Source organism: Cricetulus griseus, chromosome 4 (genome assembly GCF_003668045.3).
Source record: "Cricetulus griseus strain 17A/GY chromosome 4, alternate assembly CriGri-PICRH-1.0, whole genome shotgun sequence".
In the NCBI taxonomy this organism is placed as follows: domain Eukaryota; kingdom Metazoa; phylum Chordata; class Mammalia; order Rodentia; family Cricetidae; genus Cricetulus; species Cricetulus griseus.
The window spans coordinates 210,220,843-210,239,788 of record NC_048597.1 but is presented as its reverse complement, the minus strand read 5'-3'; the positions used below and the strand labels follow the sequence as shown (position 1 = coordinate 210,239,788).

Genomic DNA, 18,946 nt, shown 5'->3' with positions numbered 1-18,946 from the left:
TGAAGTTTCTGCAGCCTTTTCTTCATACACCACGGAAGGCAGCCATTACCAGAGGATCAGAGATGGAATGTCAGCACAGAAGTAATCTGCCACTCTGGATTTAGGCTTGTGTTATAACTCAAACCCACACTGAGTGATTTAAGTCTGATCACGTAGGTCCTCTGGACTTCCTTTATTTTCTCCATGAAAACAACACAATATCACCTGCTGTTTCTTCTGCCCAGGGCCAGTTTGAAGGCTCTGATCATATTCTGAGAAGTCTGATTTTCCATTTCTAAGTCAAGTAATGGAAGAAACTGATATTTTCAAATTGATCCAGATTTCAAGCATGTATCATTAAGTCTCCATCATTCACTATTACCATTGGTTATGCATCAGGGAACTGTTACCAGTATTGACCCTTTGTATGTCGAGTTCAGAATGCCCATCAGACTGGGCTTCCCAAGAGCAATGACTCTAGAGTCTCTCACACAACCAGGAAAACATGAGGAACCCTGGACCCTGGTCTCCCTCAATGGGAATACTTGAGGTCCATGGAGGAGGTGATTGGGAGGAAAGGATGGCCTGGCTCCTGGGTGCTGTGACCACTGCTATCATCAGAGTGTCACAGGGTCCCAAATGGAAGTTTCTGAGCCGTGATCTCATTTAACCCCCAACAGAGTCCAGGAAGAGAGGGCACTATGCTCTTAAGTTTCAGGTGTGGAGGTCACCACTCTGGAGGCAAAATCCCTTGCTAAGGCCAGTGAATGTTAGAGCCAGGGTCCAAACTGTATCTATCTAGACACCCAATTTTAAGCACTTCTGGCCCCTGTTCACCCTGGAAACTGTAGTGATGTCTGGTCTAAATTTTAAACACAAGGTAAACCCAGAAAGACTGCACTGAATTAGAGCGGAAGACACCTCGCCATATATGCTTGTCAGCTGCCTTCTCATTGTGTGTGAGCGCCACTGTCCCTCTCCAGGTGAAATCTTTAGTGAGACACCAATTTGTCACTAGAATGTCACCTACACTTAAGAAGAAGAAATGAAAAATGGAATTAAAAAAATCCAGCTCATGTGACTTGAAGCTGGGAAGCATTTTTATAATCTTCAGAAGTTGCATGGGGAATTTCTGAGGAAGCAAATCTCCCAGAGATCTGCTTTGGGGAAGTGTGTGGTGCTCCTGAAAGGGCAGCTGGCTTCTGGAGAAGGTACTGACGGAAGTTCACTCAGGAGGAGGTTTTGAACCATCCCTGGTACATTCATTCTTCATGGATGGGCAAATCAGTCAGTCTTTCCACAAAGCTGCACTCTTTAGGTCCTTAGAAGAAAATGTCACAGAAAAAGCATTCTGAGCAGGTTGGAAGGTGGTTAGGAGTTGAATCAGGAGCAGCCTGGCCCATGAGGTGTGTCCTAGTTTACTTTTCTGTTGCTATGCTAAAACACTGACCAAAAGCAACTTGGGGAGAGAGGATTTGCATCGACTAAAAAGTCATGGTCCTTCATAGTGGGAATCCAGGCAGGAATTCAAGCAGGAACAGAAGCAGGGACCATGGAGAAAAACTGCTTGCTGCCTTGCTCCCCATGGCTTGCTCAGCCTTCTTTCTATACTACCCAGAACCATCTGTCCAGTGGTGACACAGGTCATAGTGGGACGGATCCTCCCACATTAATCATTAATCAAGAAAATGTTTGCCCACAGTCATGCCCACAGGTCAACCTGATGGAAGCAAGTCCCTCAGATTTCCAGGTTTGTATCAAGTTGATAAAACCAACCAGTACACCTTCCCCATGGAATCATTGATTACTGATGAATTCTGAAGAAGGGACAGTAATTGTGGTATGTGCAAAAATGGCATACCCACCCATGTTGAAATAAGATAATAGATATGGGTGTATTGTATAATCTGTCAAGTAGATATTCAATACAAATGGGGCTCCTCACGCTCTTTATGCTTTGTGGACTTCACACATGGACTTCTGAGGCAGAGAGTATGGCTTACCCAGTCCTTGTGTTCAACAATAACTAGAATAGGCCTCAGGTGCTTTTCCTCCTCCCAACTCTCCTTCAGTCACAGTGTTCCAATGTTTAGGCTGTGCTCTAATCGATATAGGATACAACTTACTACCCTTTGGAGAGATACTGAGGCTGAGATAAATAGGAAAGGAAGTTCCTGGAGGCATGGCTCAGGACCCAGTGATTCAGCCACTGTCTGCAGAGGCAAGACCCAGGAGTTTATGTGTGGCAAGAAGACACATTCCATTTGTTGGAAAAATCTGTATAATGGGGAGGGCATTGGTGCTTGAAACTGAGTCCACCAGTGATTGGAGAGAGCAAGTAATATAGCCTGGCATGGTGAGGGACACTAGCATGGTACTGTGTGTGGGCTTCAGCCCCACTGACCCCTCTGAGGTGAGCTTGGTTGAACAAAGTAGAGTTTGCCAGCTCAGAAGAATCAAAGGAGGTGCCTGAGACTTTGGCTTTGGGAAACAATAAGAGATGCTGGTCACACAACTGCATATACTTGTACTTTTTAAGGTGTTGGGGCTGCTTCTCCTCCTCCTCCCCGTCCTCATTCTTTTTCTGTTAGTTTTCAGCTTTGAAAATACTATAGGGACCTCAAGAGATGGGATTTCTTGTGTTCAAAGAGTTAAGAGTCCAACAGCAAAGACCAGAAGGTTATAACACATCCACAAAGTTCAAACTTGTGAAATATAAGGCAATACAGCAATACAGTTGAAGACAATGTTCAGAGGATGCTAATTCCATTTGGGGAAAGGGGAATCATAAGGACATCATCTTTGAGGAAGGGACAGTTAAGCAGAAAACAAAGACCACCTAGGGATGGCATTAGAGAGAAAGAAACAGAAGAAATAGTATTTATGAAGTCCAGGGCAAGCAGGACTTGCCTTAGAAAGAACTCCAGTCCTTGTGGCTTCATACAGCATGAGCATGTGAGTGTAGAGCTTAAGGCCAGGCAGTAGCTGGTCCCTAGGGTCTCCTAAGCTGTACCGAGGTGTTGGGAGATTTTCCTTAATGCAATGGGAAGCTGTTAGAGAGTTTAAGCCAGGGAGTGACAAGGACTGATTTATGTCTTGAAAAGATGGCCGTGGCTGCCATGGAGAGAATGGATTGTAGTGGGGGCAGGTGCAGGAGGCTGTTACAGGTGATGGATGGCAATGACTTGTTTGGAATGGTGGCAGTGGAAAGAGAGAGGAGTGGACGGTTTGAGATGTAATTTGGAGATGAAATCGACAGGGCTTGGCAAGAAGAGAGCAGAGCATTCAAGGAGAGCGATGAGGAGGAGAGAGGAGCCGGAAGAAGCAGTGGAGAACTGAATGCTGGGTGCTGACAGAAGGCTGACAAGCCATCGGCCATGCTGTCTAGGCTCCTGTTTAGCCACCGAAGCCCATCTTGATCCTGATCTCCTTTTTGTCTTATCACAGCAAAATGATGGACAGTTCACCGTGATCCAGCTTGTCGGGATGCTGAGGGGCATCGCTGCTGGCATGAAGTACCTATCTGAGATGAATTATGTGCACAGGGACCTGGCTGCTAGGAACATTCTGGTCAACAGCAACCTGGTGTGCAAAGTATCTGACTTTGGCCTCTCTCGCTACCTCCAGGATGACACCTCAGATCCCACCTACACCAGCTCCTTGGTGAGTCTTTAGTCCACTCAGAGAAAGTATGGTGTGAGTCAGTGATGGCCAAAGGTATCTCAGCACCCATGGCTGGGTTGTTTCACAGCTTAGGGAGACAGATGCTGAGCACCCCATTCATCCAATAGAAATATCAGCAGCCAGTGTCTGAGCACAGATTTGACCTGGCGTCTACCTGGAAGCCACAGCGCTCCTTAGTCAGTGGCAAGAGCAGTTTGGAGCAGATGGATTTAAGAGAATCCAGGTAAGGGAGAGTGGCGTCAGAAACATCTTTCAACAGGAAGCAGCTCTAGGCAAAGTTGGGGCTGTTGGTTCCCAGTTGAGCTGGGCATTGCGTCATCAGATTCTGGTTCAGTTTCCTATCTTGCATCCAGAGGACTTTAAGTACCAGCTCCATGCTGAGTGCTGAAATCTGATCTCCTCTCAGCCTCCCCCTGCACATCCTGAGTAGCTCTAATCTCTATCCCACTGCCTCCTTCACACAATTCCTCTTGGAACCATAATAGATCCAAAATAGAGTTTTGGCTTTACTCTCCAATGTATCCTTTGCATCTCTCCATCTCCATAGCTGTCTCTATTTTACTAGAGACTGAAATAGAAGAGTAGCCAATGGTTTCTTTCTATGCCTTAATAGTCCAACCTGCTCCTCGGTTACTCCTAGAAAACCTATCCCCACTCTTCCCTCCACTGCCCCCCCCCCACCTTGTAAGACTCCTCTCTCTTTGGCCTAGATTGCTACAGTGGGTGTCTAGCTAGTATCTTTGTTTTCTACTTATATTCACGGCCAGCAATAACTTTCCCTACCTCCCTGTCTATCTGCTTTATTTAAAAAATGAGATGCACAAATTAAAATGATGCAGCAAAGCAAGTACAAAAAAATAATTAGTGAATGATGATGACTCCTCCCCCGTGGTAGGAGTCCATAAACTTTTCCTTAAAGAGCCATCTGGCTAGTGTTTTAGGCTTTGATAGCCAAGAGGCAAAATGGAGAATTATGTAAAGAATTATGTACCTATTTGTTGTGTGACACTTTGAGAAGTGATAAATATCATTCTGAACTATAAACATGAGAGCAGCCGAATTTGATACACAGGCCAAAGTGTTCCAACCTCTTCCTGGAAGCAGCATTTCTAAGTTAGATGTGTCTGCTTCCACATTTTTTCATGACCACACTATACTTGCTTTTCTGAATTCTTGTTCATTCCATGGGATTTCTTTTACTTCCAGACTGACTTCCAAATCTTAATGAATATCCATTCTCTCCTGGGAGTGTGTCGATCACCTGACATCCTGAGTGGCACTGGAGGTTACCAATCTTTGAAATTATGCTAATTCGATAGCAAAATATGGCCACCTCATTTTGTTTTAATTTGCATTTTTATTCAATTGCCAGAACTCATCTTTCTCTCTTCTGTGTGTCTTTACCTAATTTTTTTCACTGGGTTGCTTGCTAGTGTTTAGATTGGGAATGTTACCCATTGATGGTATATGACACAGTTAGATGTCCACCTATTGTTTTCTTAATTGCATGTGGTATGTCTGGTTTACAAAGTCACTGGGATTCGGGTAGTCAAAAATGTCTATTGTTTCTTCTATATCTTCTTAGGATTATTGTTTGCTTTTAAAGTTCTTCTCATACAACATTCTGAAATGTTTCTCAAAGTTTTCAATACAATTGTATTGTGTTGGTGTTTGTGCTATGTGTAAATATTTAGCACACCTGAAATCATTTTACCACATTTATTTCAGAAAAATGTCCAACATACGTAGAACTTTAAACAATTGCACTAAGAATCTACTCCTTGTAGATCTAAGAAGGAGTATCTTGCTTTGTGTGCTTCATCATCTAACTCTGGCCTGTACCTCCGTCTGCATGTAATTTTTGTTTACACTTATGTTTTGTTTCTGTACACAATTGTGTGCACATTTTAAGTACAAAGTTGGGATTTCAAAAATGTATAGAGATGCATCACACAAACTTCTAGCAAGATAAAGAATCTAGTCATTACCCAGGAGGCTCCTCCATGTGTCATTAACCTCTATTCAACCACCACCTGCCAAACACACTCAGATACAACCACTGCTCTGAGTTTTTCAAGTGCTCTTACGAATGTATGCATGTATGTATATATCAGAACTTCACAGACAATCTAGATCTTCGTAGAAATGGAACCATATAGGACATGCTCCTTGTTGTCTGGTTATTTTCCCTTTGTATCATGTTGGAGAGAGTTGCTCTTCTTGGTATGTGCAGTAGGAGTTTATTCCTATTGAATTTATAGTTTATTTTCTTATTATCTTGTTGACAGACACCAAGAATATTCTGGAATGTATTTTTAAGTATGATTTGGCAAGTCACTTCTTACTTAACTTTGTCAAGGTGAACTATGCCACCTCATTCAATATATACTTTATTTCCAAAAAATTATGTTCTTTCTGTCAACTGTTGATTCTGTTGATCTGTTTATCCATTGTCTTTTCCTGTTGGTGTGGTCATAATGACTTGAGGAAATATCGTATATTAAAATTTTAATGAAAGTCTTACTTTGGAAGAAGCAAATTCTTCCATTCCTCTCTTAAAAGCATTGTTGACTAGTTTTAAATTTCTTTTCTTTTAAATGAAATTCAAAATCCCTTTGTCTAGGTCCAAACCCACACACATACATTTGTACTCACAGCTGGTCTTTGAATGGAGCTCAGTCTGTCTTTGGAAGAACCGACATTTTAATGCTCCTGGGTCACTTAAGTAGTGATGGAGTCAAATACAAAACTTACATCTACCTTACAGTAAAAGTTTCCTAGTGAAAACTTCCACACAATTTTGCTATATACATTGCTTAGATTGTCTGCAGGGATTTTTTAATAAATGTTTCCTCTATATGACAAGGTCTGTTGACTCTGGACCTCAGAGTCTTCAGGAGCATTGTTCGTATGTCCACTTGACTCATCATTTCTCCCATGCCATTCCTTCTGTTTGCCTTTCCCTAGAAATAGAAAACAATGAACATACTTGCTGATTAAATCGATTATTCTTTGAAAATACAATTATTCAAATGATAAACATTTATTGAACATCTTATATTTATCAGTACTATGTCACATAAGCATATGATCAGGATCAAAGGAGAGTCTGCTGCTTCACGATGCATAGAGTTTAGAGATGACATGGGCATTCATCAGACACACACTCAATGACAGCACAGCTATCTGCTGCTAGAGCATGAAGAAAACAGTACACAACACAATGTCCTGACGTTGTCTAGGGGGATTAAGGAGGACTTCCAGAAGAGGAGATGATGGTGTTCCAACGGATCTGAAAAATAAGTCAGCTTTGGTCAACTTGGCTGCTGAAATGAAATGCCCCTAGCTGGACAACTTAAACAGCAAACATTCATTCCTCCTGGTTCTGGAAGCTAGAGTGTCTGAAGCCACGATAACAGTCTGAACAGGCTCTTGGTAGTGTTTGCATTAAAGAGACAGAGAGTGCTCATACCGATCCTCAAAACTGAGCATCAAAATGCCCTTAAAAACATAAGGGTATTAATCCATCATGAGGTTGCATCTTCGTGATCTAATTTTAACCACATTTATCTCCTAAAAGCCTGCCTCCAAATATCATGCCACTAGGGATCAGGACTTCAACATCTTACTTTGGAAGCACACAAATATAGTATTGCATTCTTTTCCCCAAAGGAACATGCCAGGTTAGGCCACACAGGCAGAGAAGCAGTGCTTCCAAAGGTCCTGTGGCAAGAAGGACAAATAAGTATGTAAAAGTAGAGGCCACCATTCCTGGTACCTGGAGAATGAGAAAATGCCTAAGAGGCCAACAGCAGTACACTCTCTCAGACACTTTTGATAGAATTAATAGTCTTGGGATGGTGGAAAACCATTCAAAGTGTGGAAGTGTGTGTGTGTGTGTGTGTGTGTGTGTGTGTGTGTGTGTGTGTGTGTGTGTGCACGCGCACGCGCGTGCCTTTGGGAAAAATAACTTGGCTTTCCTCCCCCATTTCCCTTTCCTTTGAGTTTCTTCCATTCCTCTATTTTCATATATTTTTTTAAAATCCAGCATTCCTTGGTTTTCTCTTTCCTTTCTTTCACTAAAACACTCCTTGCCAGGGCCAACAAATGTAGCTATCATAAGCTAGTGGTGACTAACACCCACGTGTGGGGGCACCACCACCACCACAGTGCGTGATTGAAAGTATACTGGGTATAAGAACTCCTCGGAGCGTGGTGCACACATGGGAAAGCATGAAAGCAGGAATGGAGTTTGCAGTGTGAAGCTTGAGCAGATGTATTTGCGTGAACCATGAGACAGGCAAATGAACAGGGTTGGAGGTGCCAGGAAGCAGTGACATGCATGCAGCAGGAGTACACCTGGCTCTCAGAACTTGATTATTTTTATCTACCCCACTTCAAGCAACTGGGAGTCATTAGAGACATGGCACCTTCCAGAGCCCCAGCAGGGAAAGTGAGATGAGTCAGCACACAGTGTCACAGTGTGTGTGTGTGTGTGTGTGTGTGTGTGTGTGTGTGTAAAAGTGAGAAAACATTCAAATAATAATGAAGATATGCCCTCAAATCCAAAATCTCTAGCTTAAAGCATATTCTAACGTTTAAACTGTGATAATTTGAATCTTAAAATATAAAGCACAAGATAACTGGTCTAATAAGATAAATAGTATAAGGGTATACCAATAGGACAAGAGAGTGCTGCCTTATACTATAAATAACATTATTAGAATATTATTAGAAAGCTACTAGATGGCAACTATCAATCAATGGTTATTTCTGATGAGAAAATGTAAGTGGATACTAAAACCCAAGGAGAATCTGGGGAGAGGAGCAGATGTTTTACATAGCTTCCAGTTGTCTTTTTCCTAATGCTGATTTAGGGGCCTGGGGGGAGATTCTGTGCAGGCAGAAGGACCCAGGTTTGCTCACCAGCACTCATGTAAAAGCAGGATGTGGCTGCATGCACTCTCACCCCAGCGCTGGGAAGGAAGGAACAGGCAGAACCCTGGGACTTTTTGACTAGCCAGGCTAGCAGAATCAGAGTCCTTGTTAGAAAAAAAAAAAAAAAAGGTAGTGACTGAAGAAGGCACTCTCAGTCAGTCAGTCTCTGACCTCACATGTTGTGCATACATGCATGAGAACACACACACACACACACACTATACTTATTTAATAAAACAGCAACAAAGTAATGTTGCAGAGAAGGTTGGGAATCATGTAAATAAGATATGTACCCTGAGTTACACCAGAAAGACACATCAGACTAAAATTGGGGTGGTTTTTATTTTATGAAGTGGACTGCGATCTTCTGATACACACACACACACACACACACACACACACACACACACACTGCATTGTATAATGTATTTCTCTGGTTGTGTCCAAGTGCTCCTCAAGGTATTTGGTTTCCTTACCCTCACTAAAATGTACCTAGGAATGTGGCCTCCCTCTAAAATTTATCCCAATTAAGGTTTTCTAAGTTTCTTTAATCTGTATATGTTTGTGATTTTTACATAATCAGGAAGTTTCTGCAAATTTAATTTTTATCTCCTCCTAGGACCAGAGTTTTCTGATTCTGTAAACTTTAGTTCTAGTGTCTAATTTACTTGTGTCTGTGCTTTGTAATTCTTGGGAGGTGGTTCATCTTCTCGCTCATTAAAGGAATTTTCCTTTACTTCACTGAATATGCTATAACAGTTACTTTGGAGTCTTTTTTTTTCAACTACTCTGTACCTGGATTGGTACCTTTCACTGTCTTTCCCCTGTGTCTCTGGCTCTCTGTACATCTAGAAATTTAGGACTAAAAACATAGTGAATCTTATACTGTTGAAACTTGTTTCTGTTACATGGAACCAGAGTGACGGTAGACTTAATTCATCAGGAAAGTAACTTGTATTTGACAGAAAACTGTTATCTCCATCTTAGCTCTTAGCTCCTGTGAGTTTTAGCCTGTTTTGTACAGCCAACACTCTGGGTCAGCTAGCAATCAGGTCCCTTCCTCTCCAGCAGTTCTGATGGCCTCTACCCTGGTTGCCCTCTCTTGGTTCTCCCAACCAGAAAATTGATGAGGTTTTCCCCTGGTATTCTTGCATGAGCAGACTGTAGAGACTTATGTTGCCCATAGGCAAAACTGCAAAAGGTATTGCTTTGTTCTTTTCAGTTTTCAGAAAGTTTGGGGAATGTTCCCTTCCTTCCCTCTTCTTCTTCTCCCCTCTTCTCCTTTCCTTTCTGTCTTCAATTATACTCGTTATTATTTCTTGGAGGCTTTGTTTATTAGAAGCATATCTACCCCCATATCAAAAGTGGAGCTTGCAGCTTCATGCCCTTAATTTCTATGAGACAGCCTTCTCCACCTTAATTCTCTTTCACGCAGCTCTTTCAAGGCCCCTTTAGCATCATCATCTTCTAATTCACCTGGTGTGTCTTGTAAGTGAGGACCTCATTAATAGCTATTAGAGTTTCTAGTCTTTCCTCCTAGGCCCTCATCCCTCATCTGGCACTCTGACTTCCTTCTCCACCCTCCTTCTTTTCTCTGGGTGTTTGTTCTCCACTTTAAATTGCTATTTCTAGCCCCAGGAGTGTTTCCTTCCCAACAGGCTCCTACAATAATGAACAGATAAAATTTGTTCCTTTGTGCTTTCTCACGATTACAATAAATTCACTAAACCAGGAAAGAGTTCTGAGTGGCCACTAATACAGAAAAATAAGATGGGTTGGGCTCTGAACGCCCGTGCCGTCTACAAATGTTATTTCTTGGCAGATATATGTCCGCATTCTGTAATGTGTCTCAGCAAACACTCCTACACACTGTTAAAGACCAGTCTTCCATGTTTGACCTCAAAGATCATACTCCATGGTACTTGGTTCGTGGCTATTGTTAGTTACCAACTTAGAAAACAGCCCACACATCCAAGGAAAGGTGCCACCTGACACAGATGTTTTGCTTTTTGATCTCCAGCCTTTAGCTAGTGTGAAGAACTCCAACATGATCCCAGAGACTTGGGATAGGGTCTTTATGCTGAGGGAACAAAAAGTTCTGCCCCATCCAGCAGGGTTTCTTCTATTTCGATGAATGGAAAGAGGCCCTGCCTGTTCCATAGTGACCACAGTCTTCCTTCTCAGTATTCAGATGGGTTTCTTCTGCCAAAGTAGTGTCAATGTTCCCCATCCTATAGCATCCCTCCTGGGCTGCCTCTCTGAGAAGTCTCCAGCCACACTCCTTCCTTCCACAGGTCCTGCTCCCTCAAGGCTTCCCTGTTTCATCATGAATTGTGCCAAGTCTTCAAAGCACTTCCCAGCTGTCTCTGCTCTTCCCCTTTGCTCTCCTTTCTCTGGTCTTGAGCAGCTGCTCCTCCCACACTCTGTGTTCCTGCCACCTCTGAAGCCCAACCCTGTCCTTCTGGCTCCTTGACTTCTCATGTCTGATGTCTGCCCTGCCTTTGTCCTCATCTATGAATGTCAGGAGGAGCTTATTCCCGGGGCATCTGTTCCTCTGAGCCGGAGGCAGAAGCTGTCTCCCCACTGCTCTTACACTTCCGCGATCCTTGCCCCTTCTTTAGTGCTTTCTCAGGCACCACCTTGCCTTGTGGCTGCCTCTCTTTTCCTGCACTGACTGCCTGGACAGCGTGCGTGTTACAGCTGCTCTGGAGTAGGCCCATGTGCGTCAGAATCACCCCCTGCACTGGCTGGCACGGAGCATAAGAGCCCATCTTCCCCATGAAACCAGGGACACTTGCTTCACGGCACACCCTTCATGTGCCCTCCAGATGCCCTGGCTCCCCTGTGGTGAATCAGTCATCCGGCTACAGTGTGGCCAACAGCAGTACCTGTACTGCCCACTATTCCTGTGAATTGTTATTGTCTTAGCTGAAGCCTTCATCTTTACAGTTGTGTTAATTGTTGTCTCAAATAACTGAGATACTGGCTGGCAAGATGGCTCAGTGGGTAATCATCCAAGACATGAATTCAATACCTAGAGTCCACATGGTAGAAAGAAGGAACCATATTCTACAAGTTCTGCTCTGATTTCTGCCGACGCGTACGTGTACTTGTATGTGTGTGTACACACACATGTGAAACACTAAATAAATAACTGTGTACACACACATGCGAGACACTAAATAAATAACTGTGATAAGTTAAAAATGGAATCACTGAGACAACTATCTTCTATAGTAGAAAGCTTTGTTTGGCGGATAGATTCAGGTACTCCGATCCATGGTCTCTTGTTCCCATCACTGTGGGTCTGGGATTAGGCCAAGTATCACTGTGGATAGAACAAATGACTTACCTCATGGCATCAGGGAAACAAACGAAGAGACAGTATTTATATAACAAAACCTTCCTTCAGAGCCCATTAAGCTTTGAATGTATAATGGAATTTTCTACTAATAAAATCAGAGCCCTCATGATCCAGTCACTTCCCAAAGCCCTGCTCTCTGAACTCTGCATAGAAAGAAGGAACATGATCTTTGGGGGACATTTAAAATCCAGCCTGTAACAACTGCATTTTCAGGGAATCACCCATGCCAGCCACAATGGAGTCTATGCTAGATCTAGATTTCATTTCACAAAAGCACATGTCTTTATTTCATGATATTACCCTGCCCAGTTGAGTTCTGTGTGGACTGAGGGTAAAAGAATCCTTCTGGAACTACTGCTCAAATCACTGAGATGATAGAAAGAATGCCAGACTTGGCCTGTGCTCTATTCTGTGAACCTGGTTCGCATCTCCACACTTTCAGAATTCAGAGGATTTTGTGAGATTTCTAAGAAGTTGTGTGATACTCTAGTAATAGCCTCTCACACAAACCGGCTCTGACAACAGCTTATATTGTTGCTAGGAAAGACACTGTGAGTGTTTCCTCATCACCCCCCACCCCATCCCCACATGCATATTCACAAGGGAAAAGTTGAAGGACCCTGTGATGGGATCAGTAGGGAGAATTTTGAAGACTATTCCTCAGAAGAGAACATGGGGAAGGTGATCAGCTTGTGTCAACAGACACAATTTGCAGTGCACTGCAATCCCCAAGAGGGTTTCTGAGACAGGTTTCTGTGTCTCCATCTCATAGATCTTGCTTTTCTGTCTGTGGGGGAGCCAGACTTTGCATTTCACTTAGCTCCCATTTAATTCTAACTCTGATGGTATTGGATAGTAAAGATATTTTAGCTCAGATCTTACTTCACAAGAATTGTCAGTCACCTTACCTCTTAGTTAGTGTTACTATTGTTGTGATGAAACACCATGACCAAAAAAGTAAGGGAAGCGAGGGTTTATTTTGCTTACACTTTCATATAATCATTCATTATCAAAAGCAGTGACAGCAGGAACTTAAGCAGGGCAGGAACCTGAAGGCAGGAGCTGAGGCAGGGGCCATGGAGGGGTGCTGCTTACTGGCTTGATTCCCTTGGCTTATTCATCCTGATTTTTTATAGATCACAGGACCACAAGCTCAGGGACCACAATAGGCTGGTACCCTTCCCATCAATTACTAGTTAAGAAAATGCTCTGCATGCTTGCCCACAGCCCAATCTTATGCACATGTTTTCTCAATCGAGATTCCATTCCTCAGATGACTTTAGCTTGTGTCAAGTTGACATAAAACTGTCCAGCACAACTGACCCCTTGTCAACTTGACACACAAACACAAAACTTTTCAATTAGAACCTTTCCTTTCACATTTATGTCAGAGATAACATATTAATATTAATATCACAATATAAAACATAAATAGCCCAATGTAAACAAATTCAAACACATTAAAGCTCCAATCTCTTTTGTTAAAAAAAAAAAACCTCCAAAATCTCTTTTAAAAGTTCAAAGTTTTTCAGCTATGGGCTCCTGTAAAAATCAAAAGCAAATTAAATACCTTCTCACTTCAAGAGGGAAGAACTAGGGCACAACAAAGCAAAATCAACTTCCAACAGTAGATATAAGTCAATGTCCACTGTTTGAGATTCACTCACAATCTTTCAGGAGTCTTCATAGGGCTTGGGTCACTTCTCCAGTTCTGCCCTCCACAACACACACACAGCTTGTCTTCCAAGGTTGGGCAGCCTCCTCTCTACCACTACTGATGTTCTTGATAATCATCTCATGTTACTGGCGTGTCCAAAATCCTGGAGTCTTCTACTGCAACTGGGCTGCACTCTCACCAAAAGCATCTCCTAGAGACTCTTTGTGGTCCCAAGCCTCAGCTTCTCTACATGATCCCTTCAATCCTGGCTCTTCCAAAGCTACTGAGGCTGCACCTTCACTCTCACAGTACCAAACCTCAGCTGCTTTCCATGATTCCTTCATGCCTTCAAAACAAGTATCACCGAATGAATTTTACACTACCAAGTTTGGCTGCCAGTGTGAGGTACAACCTTGGATGCCTCTGGAACACAAATTCTGTTTGCTGACTCTCAGGAAACACTTCCAGAAGATTTCACCTCAGTAGTGCTGCTCTCTTCTTAATCACCACTAATTGCTCAGCTCTAGATGACCAGCATTAATTGTCCCAAGAAAGCAAAGATTTTACTTCAGTGGTTCTGGTCTCTTGCTAACTACAGCTGTTTCTTCAACTCCAGCTGACCAGACACAAATTCTTCATACAATGGGTCCAGTAGAGCCTTTGTTTCCCTCTAAATTTTCAAAAGCAAGGCTTCTGTTATCTATGTTTCTCTCACCACATTTATCTTCCAACCTCTCATGGGCCAACTCACCAAGCTTTGAACACTCAATGTCTTTTCTAGCCCAAAGTTCCAAAGCCCTTCCACAACTCTCCCCAAAATATGGTCAGGTCTGTCACATCAATACCCCACTCCTGATACCAACTTTTCTTAATTAGGGCTACTATTGATGTGATAAAATATGATGACCAAAGCAACTTGGCAAATAAAGAGTTTATTTCATTCAGTTCCTTATAACAGTTCATTATCAAAGGCAGTGAAGGCAGGCACTCAAGCAGGACAGGAGGCAGGAGGTGACACAGAGGCCATGGAGGAGTGCTGCTTTCTTATAGAACCCAGGGACATCAACTCAGGGATAATACTATCTACAATGGGCTGGGCCCTTCCCCATCAATCACTAATCTAGAAAATGCTCTGCAGGCTTGCTTGCAATTCAATCTTATGGAAGCATTTTCTCAATTGAGGTTCCATTCTCTCATATGGCTCAAGCTTGTGTCAAGTTGACATAAAACTATCTGGCATACCTTACTTTAAAAAATCAAAGTAAATATTGTACCAGTTTTTATTAGGGAAAAATACAATTTCAGCCATCTTTGTACTATACTGCCTCAAGCCCAGTGAATCATGAAGGCTGGGGTGTTACTTAGGACTCCTTTGTCTTTCCAGAGTTAGGTGCATTTGGACCTATGGACAACTTCCCTACCAGTCACAAGCTATTATAGCTACTGTATGAGGAGATAGTGAAGCCACAATGTAGAACCCCAAATAAATATTAATTTGATTCATTAAATCAGGCCTGGTCCATGGGGGTGTATAGGAAGGAGTTCAGAAACAGACCAATAACAGTCACTTCCAATTTTGAGAGCAATCTATACCATAGCATCAAAAACAGATAAATTATTAATGTTGCCATCATTTTCATTTCTCATCTTCATGAGAAAAAGTTCCTTCATCCACCGGAACTGAACTGAAGGAATTCTCTTGTATGGCATTTAGTTGGCCTTATCATGTCATTAATTGATCTTTAAGGGAAGACTGTAACTGTTATGACTTGGGTTTTTAATGTCCCAAAAAGCTGCTGTGTTAAAGGCTTGGTCCCCAGATACTGAAGCTGTTTGGGGTCCGTGGAAACTTTAGGAGATAGGACCTAGTTGAAGGACATTGTGCTATTGGGTGTGCCCTTGAAAGGGGTGTTGGGATCCTGGCCCCTTTCTCTCTTGCCTTTACTTCTGGGCCAATGTGTAGTCTCTCCTATGATGTTTGACCTTACCACAGGCAGGAAGCAACAGGTGCAAATGACCATGGACTTAAAAAACCTTGAAACCCTGAACCCAAGCAAACTTTTCCCACCCTGAAGTTGTTTATCCCTGGTATGTTTTTCACAGGCAGGGAAAATTGGCTAACACGGTAACTCAAGACACCTGTCTGTGACAGAAAGTTCTCTGTCCACAGAAATTGCTTGGGGGTCGTTAAGGGAAGGGACTGAAGGAAAGGAAGTCAAGGGGTCCCAAAGTCTTAGCCTTGGGGACATTCATCTTTCTCCTGTCAGGTCTGGATCTAAGCTGCCATCACCATTTCACTGGAAATCAGCAGGGGGCAGTGCTGGGAACAGTTCCTTCCTTATCCAGGCTGCCCAGACTTTGGTGTTTCTCCAAGGGCCAGTAATGCTACTCATGGTTCCGGGGCAAAAATCGTTAGGATTAGGATATAAAGGTCGGTGAACTTTCTCCGAAATCTGGGGTGAGTGGCTCCCCATTAGTGTTATCGACGTATGACATATGCATATTCATACAAACATACACATGCACTTACACATGCTTTCACTGAAGATGTGCACAGGTTTGCACTCCAGGCAGAGGACACATAAAGAAATATACACATGTACCCAGGGCTGCCCAGAAACACACACCACCACCATCCACACATCTCAAGTAGCTCTAAGCAAAAAGCTACAACCTAATCTTTTTTTCATGACTTATAAAAAGTGAGTTTGCTTGCTCTAGTAGCTGGTTTTAGAAGGTTTTTTCCTCTTGTAATATATTTAATACTTAAAAGACACAGAGAAAGCAGAAAATTATCTCAAAGATAATCCTTCCTGCAAACTTTTCAGGAGAAATCTCCATCTGTCTGATATTTGTTGCAGCTCTTAAAGAAGTGGTTTCTAGTCGAGTATGGTGGCATGTACCTTTAATCCCAACACTGGGAGCAGAGAGGAGACTGAGTTGAGCAAGAGCACAGGTTCAAGGCCAACCTGGGTTACAGAGGGAAATTATAGAACTTTGGCAATGACCTATATCCTTCAGGAAGAGCAGTGTCTGTGGCTTTATGTCTAATGCTCCTAGCCCAGCTTTTTCTCCTCTCTATTCCTGGCAATTTTACATCTAAATCCTACTTCTTCTTTTCTGATATGGCCCCCCTTATGAGACCACTTTCAGAGTGATTTCTAGCTCTTCTTTCAGTCACGTGGCTTGGGAATCAGCTTCATGTCCTGGGTAGGTAGGAAAATGGAGAGGAACAAAGACAAGCAAAGAAAAGATGGGGAGATCCTTTAATTGCCGGCAGAATCAACCTGAGTCCCGGCCCCCTGGAAATTCTTCTCTGGCATTAATTAATCAGAGGGAAGAACAATTCAAATGTCATTCTGCCCCATGCTCTGCCACTCAAATAATTCTTCTGGGGGGGGGGACACAAGGTGGATTGCCTTCTCCTCCTTCTAATCCCTCCCTGGGTCACTCTGTCAGCAGATGCCCATGTAAGGACAGCAGAACCTGACTGGAGTACCCTTTTGAGAAAGACTCAGCATAATTATTCTTAGCAGGCCCTGTATATTATTAGCTGGGGTGGGACCAGTATGGAATTTCAGAGCCTGAGCCAACCAGTACCCAGGGGCTGGTCAGGTTTCTCATCCAGTACCCCTCTCTGCTCTGGGCCAGTGGGTATGTAGTGTGCACAAGCTGGTATGCAAAGCCAGGGCATCATATGCGTGTGATCACGTGGGAGTGCAGCCTCTCCCGGGCACTCTCCAGCTGACACAGGTGCATCACCTATCATATGCAAAGCCTAGCAGGTACAGTTCTGACACAAGGCCTCAAGTTCTGTTCCAAGCCAAAGGAGGGAGGGGCAGGGATGTTCAGGCAGAGAGTGGTTTGCCTGAGGACCTGAGTTTGATCCCCAGAGCCCATGTAAAAAGGTCATGCATGCTGGCACACATCTGCAATACCAGTGCTGGAGAGGGAGAGACAAGGGGATCTCTGGGGCCCAATTTCCAGCCATTTTGGCCCAGTTGATGTTGAAATAGATGGCTGGGCGGTGGTGGCACACGCCTTTAATCCCAGCACTTGGGAGGCAGAGGCAGGCGGATCTCTGTGAGTTTGAGACCAGCCTGGTCTACAAGAGCAAGTTCTAGGACAGCCTCCAAAGCCACAGAGAAACCCTGTCTCGAAAAACCAAAGAACAAACAAATAAATAAATAAAGTCAATTTAAATGAAAAAAAATAGATGGACGATATTCCTGACAATGACAGTCAAGGTTGTTCTCTGGCCTACACACACACACACACATAGGCAGGCACATACATTCATACTTACTCACATGCATACAAAAATGGACATTAAATGATTATATAATTCATCGTGTGATTGTAATTGTTTGGTATGATCATGCAGAGTATCAAGCATGTATCAGTAAATAGTAAGAGAGGAATCCCTGGCCTGAGAATCAAAGATGAGAGGGGTTGACTATGGACCATTTATAGGTGAACATGCATCTTGTTTAGCAAGGGCAGAGTATATGGGAGTGAGGATGTGAGTAGTCTTTGTGCAAATACCAAAGGGAAGAAACAGCTGTCCTGCAGAAAGAGTCAAGGGGAACACTGGGAGAAATGGATGCAGAGATGAATCAATATGGATGTGGGAACACTGTGTGAACGGTCCAAAGTGGGATGTAGTGGTTTAGTTCCAGCCATTGGACCCTGGAGTCATGCTGAGACATGAAAGACGAGACATAGAACTCAAGAGGCTAGTCTGAAGGGTCTGGCCTGAGGTAGGAGTGTAGACCAATTGAGGATGAGCTATGTAACTCCCAGACAGAGGGACATGATTTCATCTCAGCTGAGGTCCCACAGAGAGTTACTCAATAAATCAATGAAGCAGTCAATCAAGGATCATTGATTTCTTGCAAGAAGCAAGGACCTTTACTAGAAAAGATATTTAAATATTATATTTGGCATGTTGATTGCCAATAGTATGTGGCTGTTGTTTCTTTTACCAATTAGATGTTTACTGGGAGTTTGAAGCCCTGAGCCTAGAAAACATCACATTTAGCTGTGAAAAGAGAATCACGAAGTAGCTCCTAGAGTAGAAATGAATACACAGGCTGGAGAGATGGCTCAGAGGCTAAGAGCACTGGTTGCTCTTCCAGAGGTCCTGCGTTCAATTCCCAGAAACCACATGGTGACTCACAATCATCTGTAATGAGATCTGTTGCCCTCTTCTGGCCTGAAGGGGGAGGGAGGGAGGGAAAGTGAGAGAGGGATTGATGAGAGAAAAGGAGAGGAAAGAGAAAATACATGTGGCACTAAAGTAAAATAAAGGACTATTTGGAGAA

The 18,946-nt window shown here is 43.1% G+C and overlaps 1 protein-coding gene across 1 annotated transcript in view; it reads left to right on the top strand.

Moving 5' to 3' along the window:
• Ephb1 (EPH receptor B1) overlaps positions 1–18,946 on the top strand; it is a 298,236-nt gene that overhangs the window by 249,949 nt on the left and 29,341 nt on the right. The window contains exon 12 of the mRNA XM_035444232.1: positions 3,427–3,642. Coding sequence (XP_035300123.1) covers positions 3,427–3,642 — 216 coding nt within the window. The remainder of the gene's footprint in view (positions 1–3,426; positions 3,643–18,946) is intronic.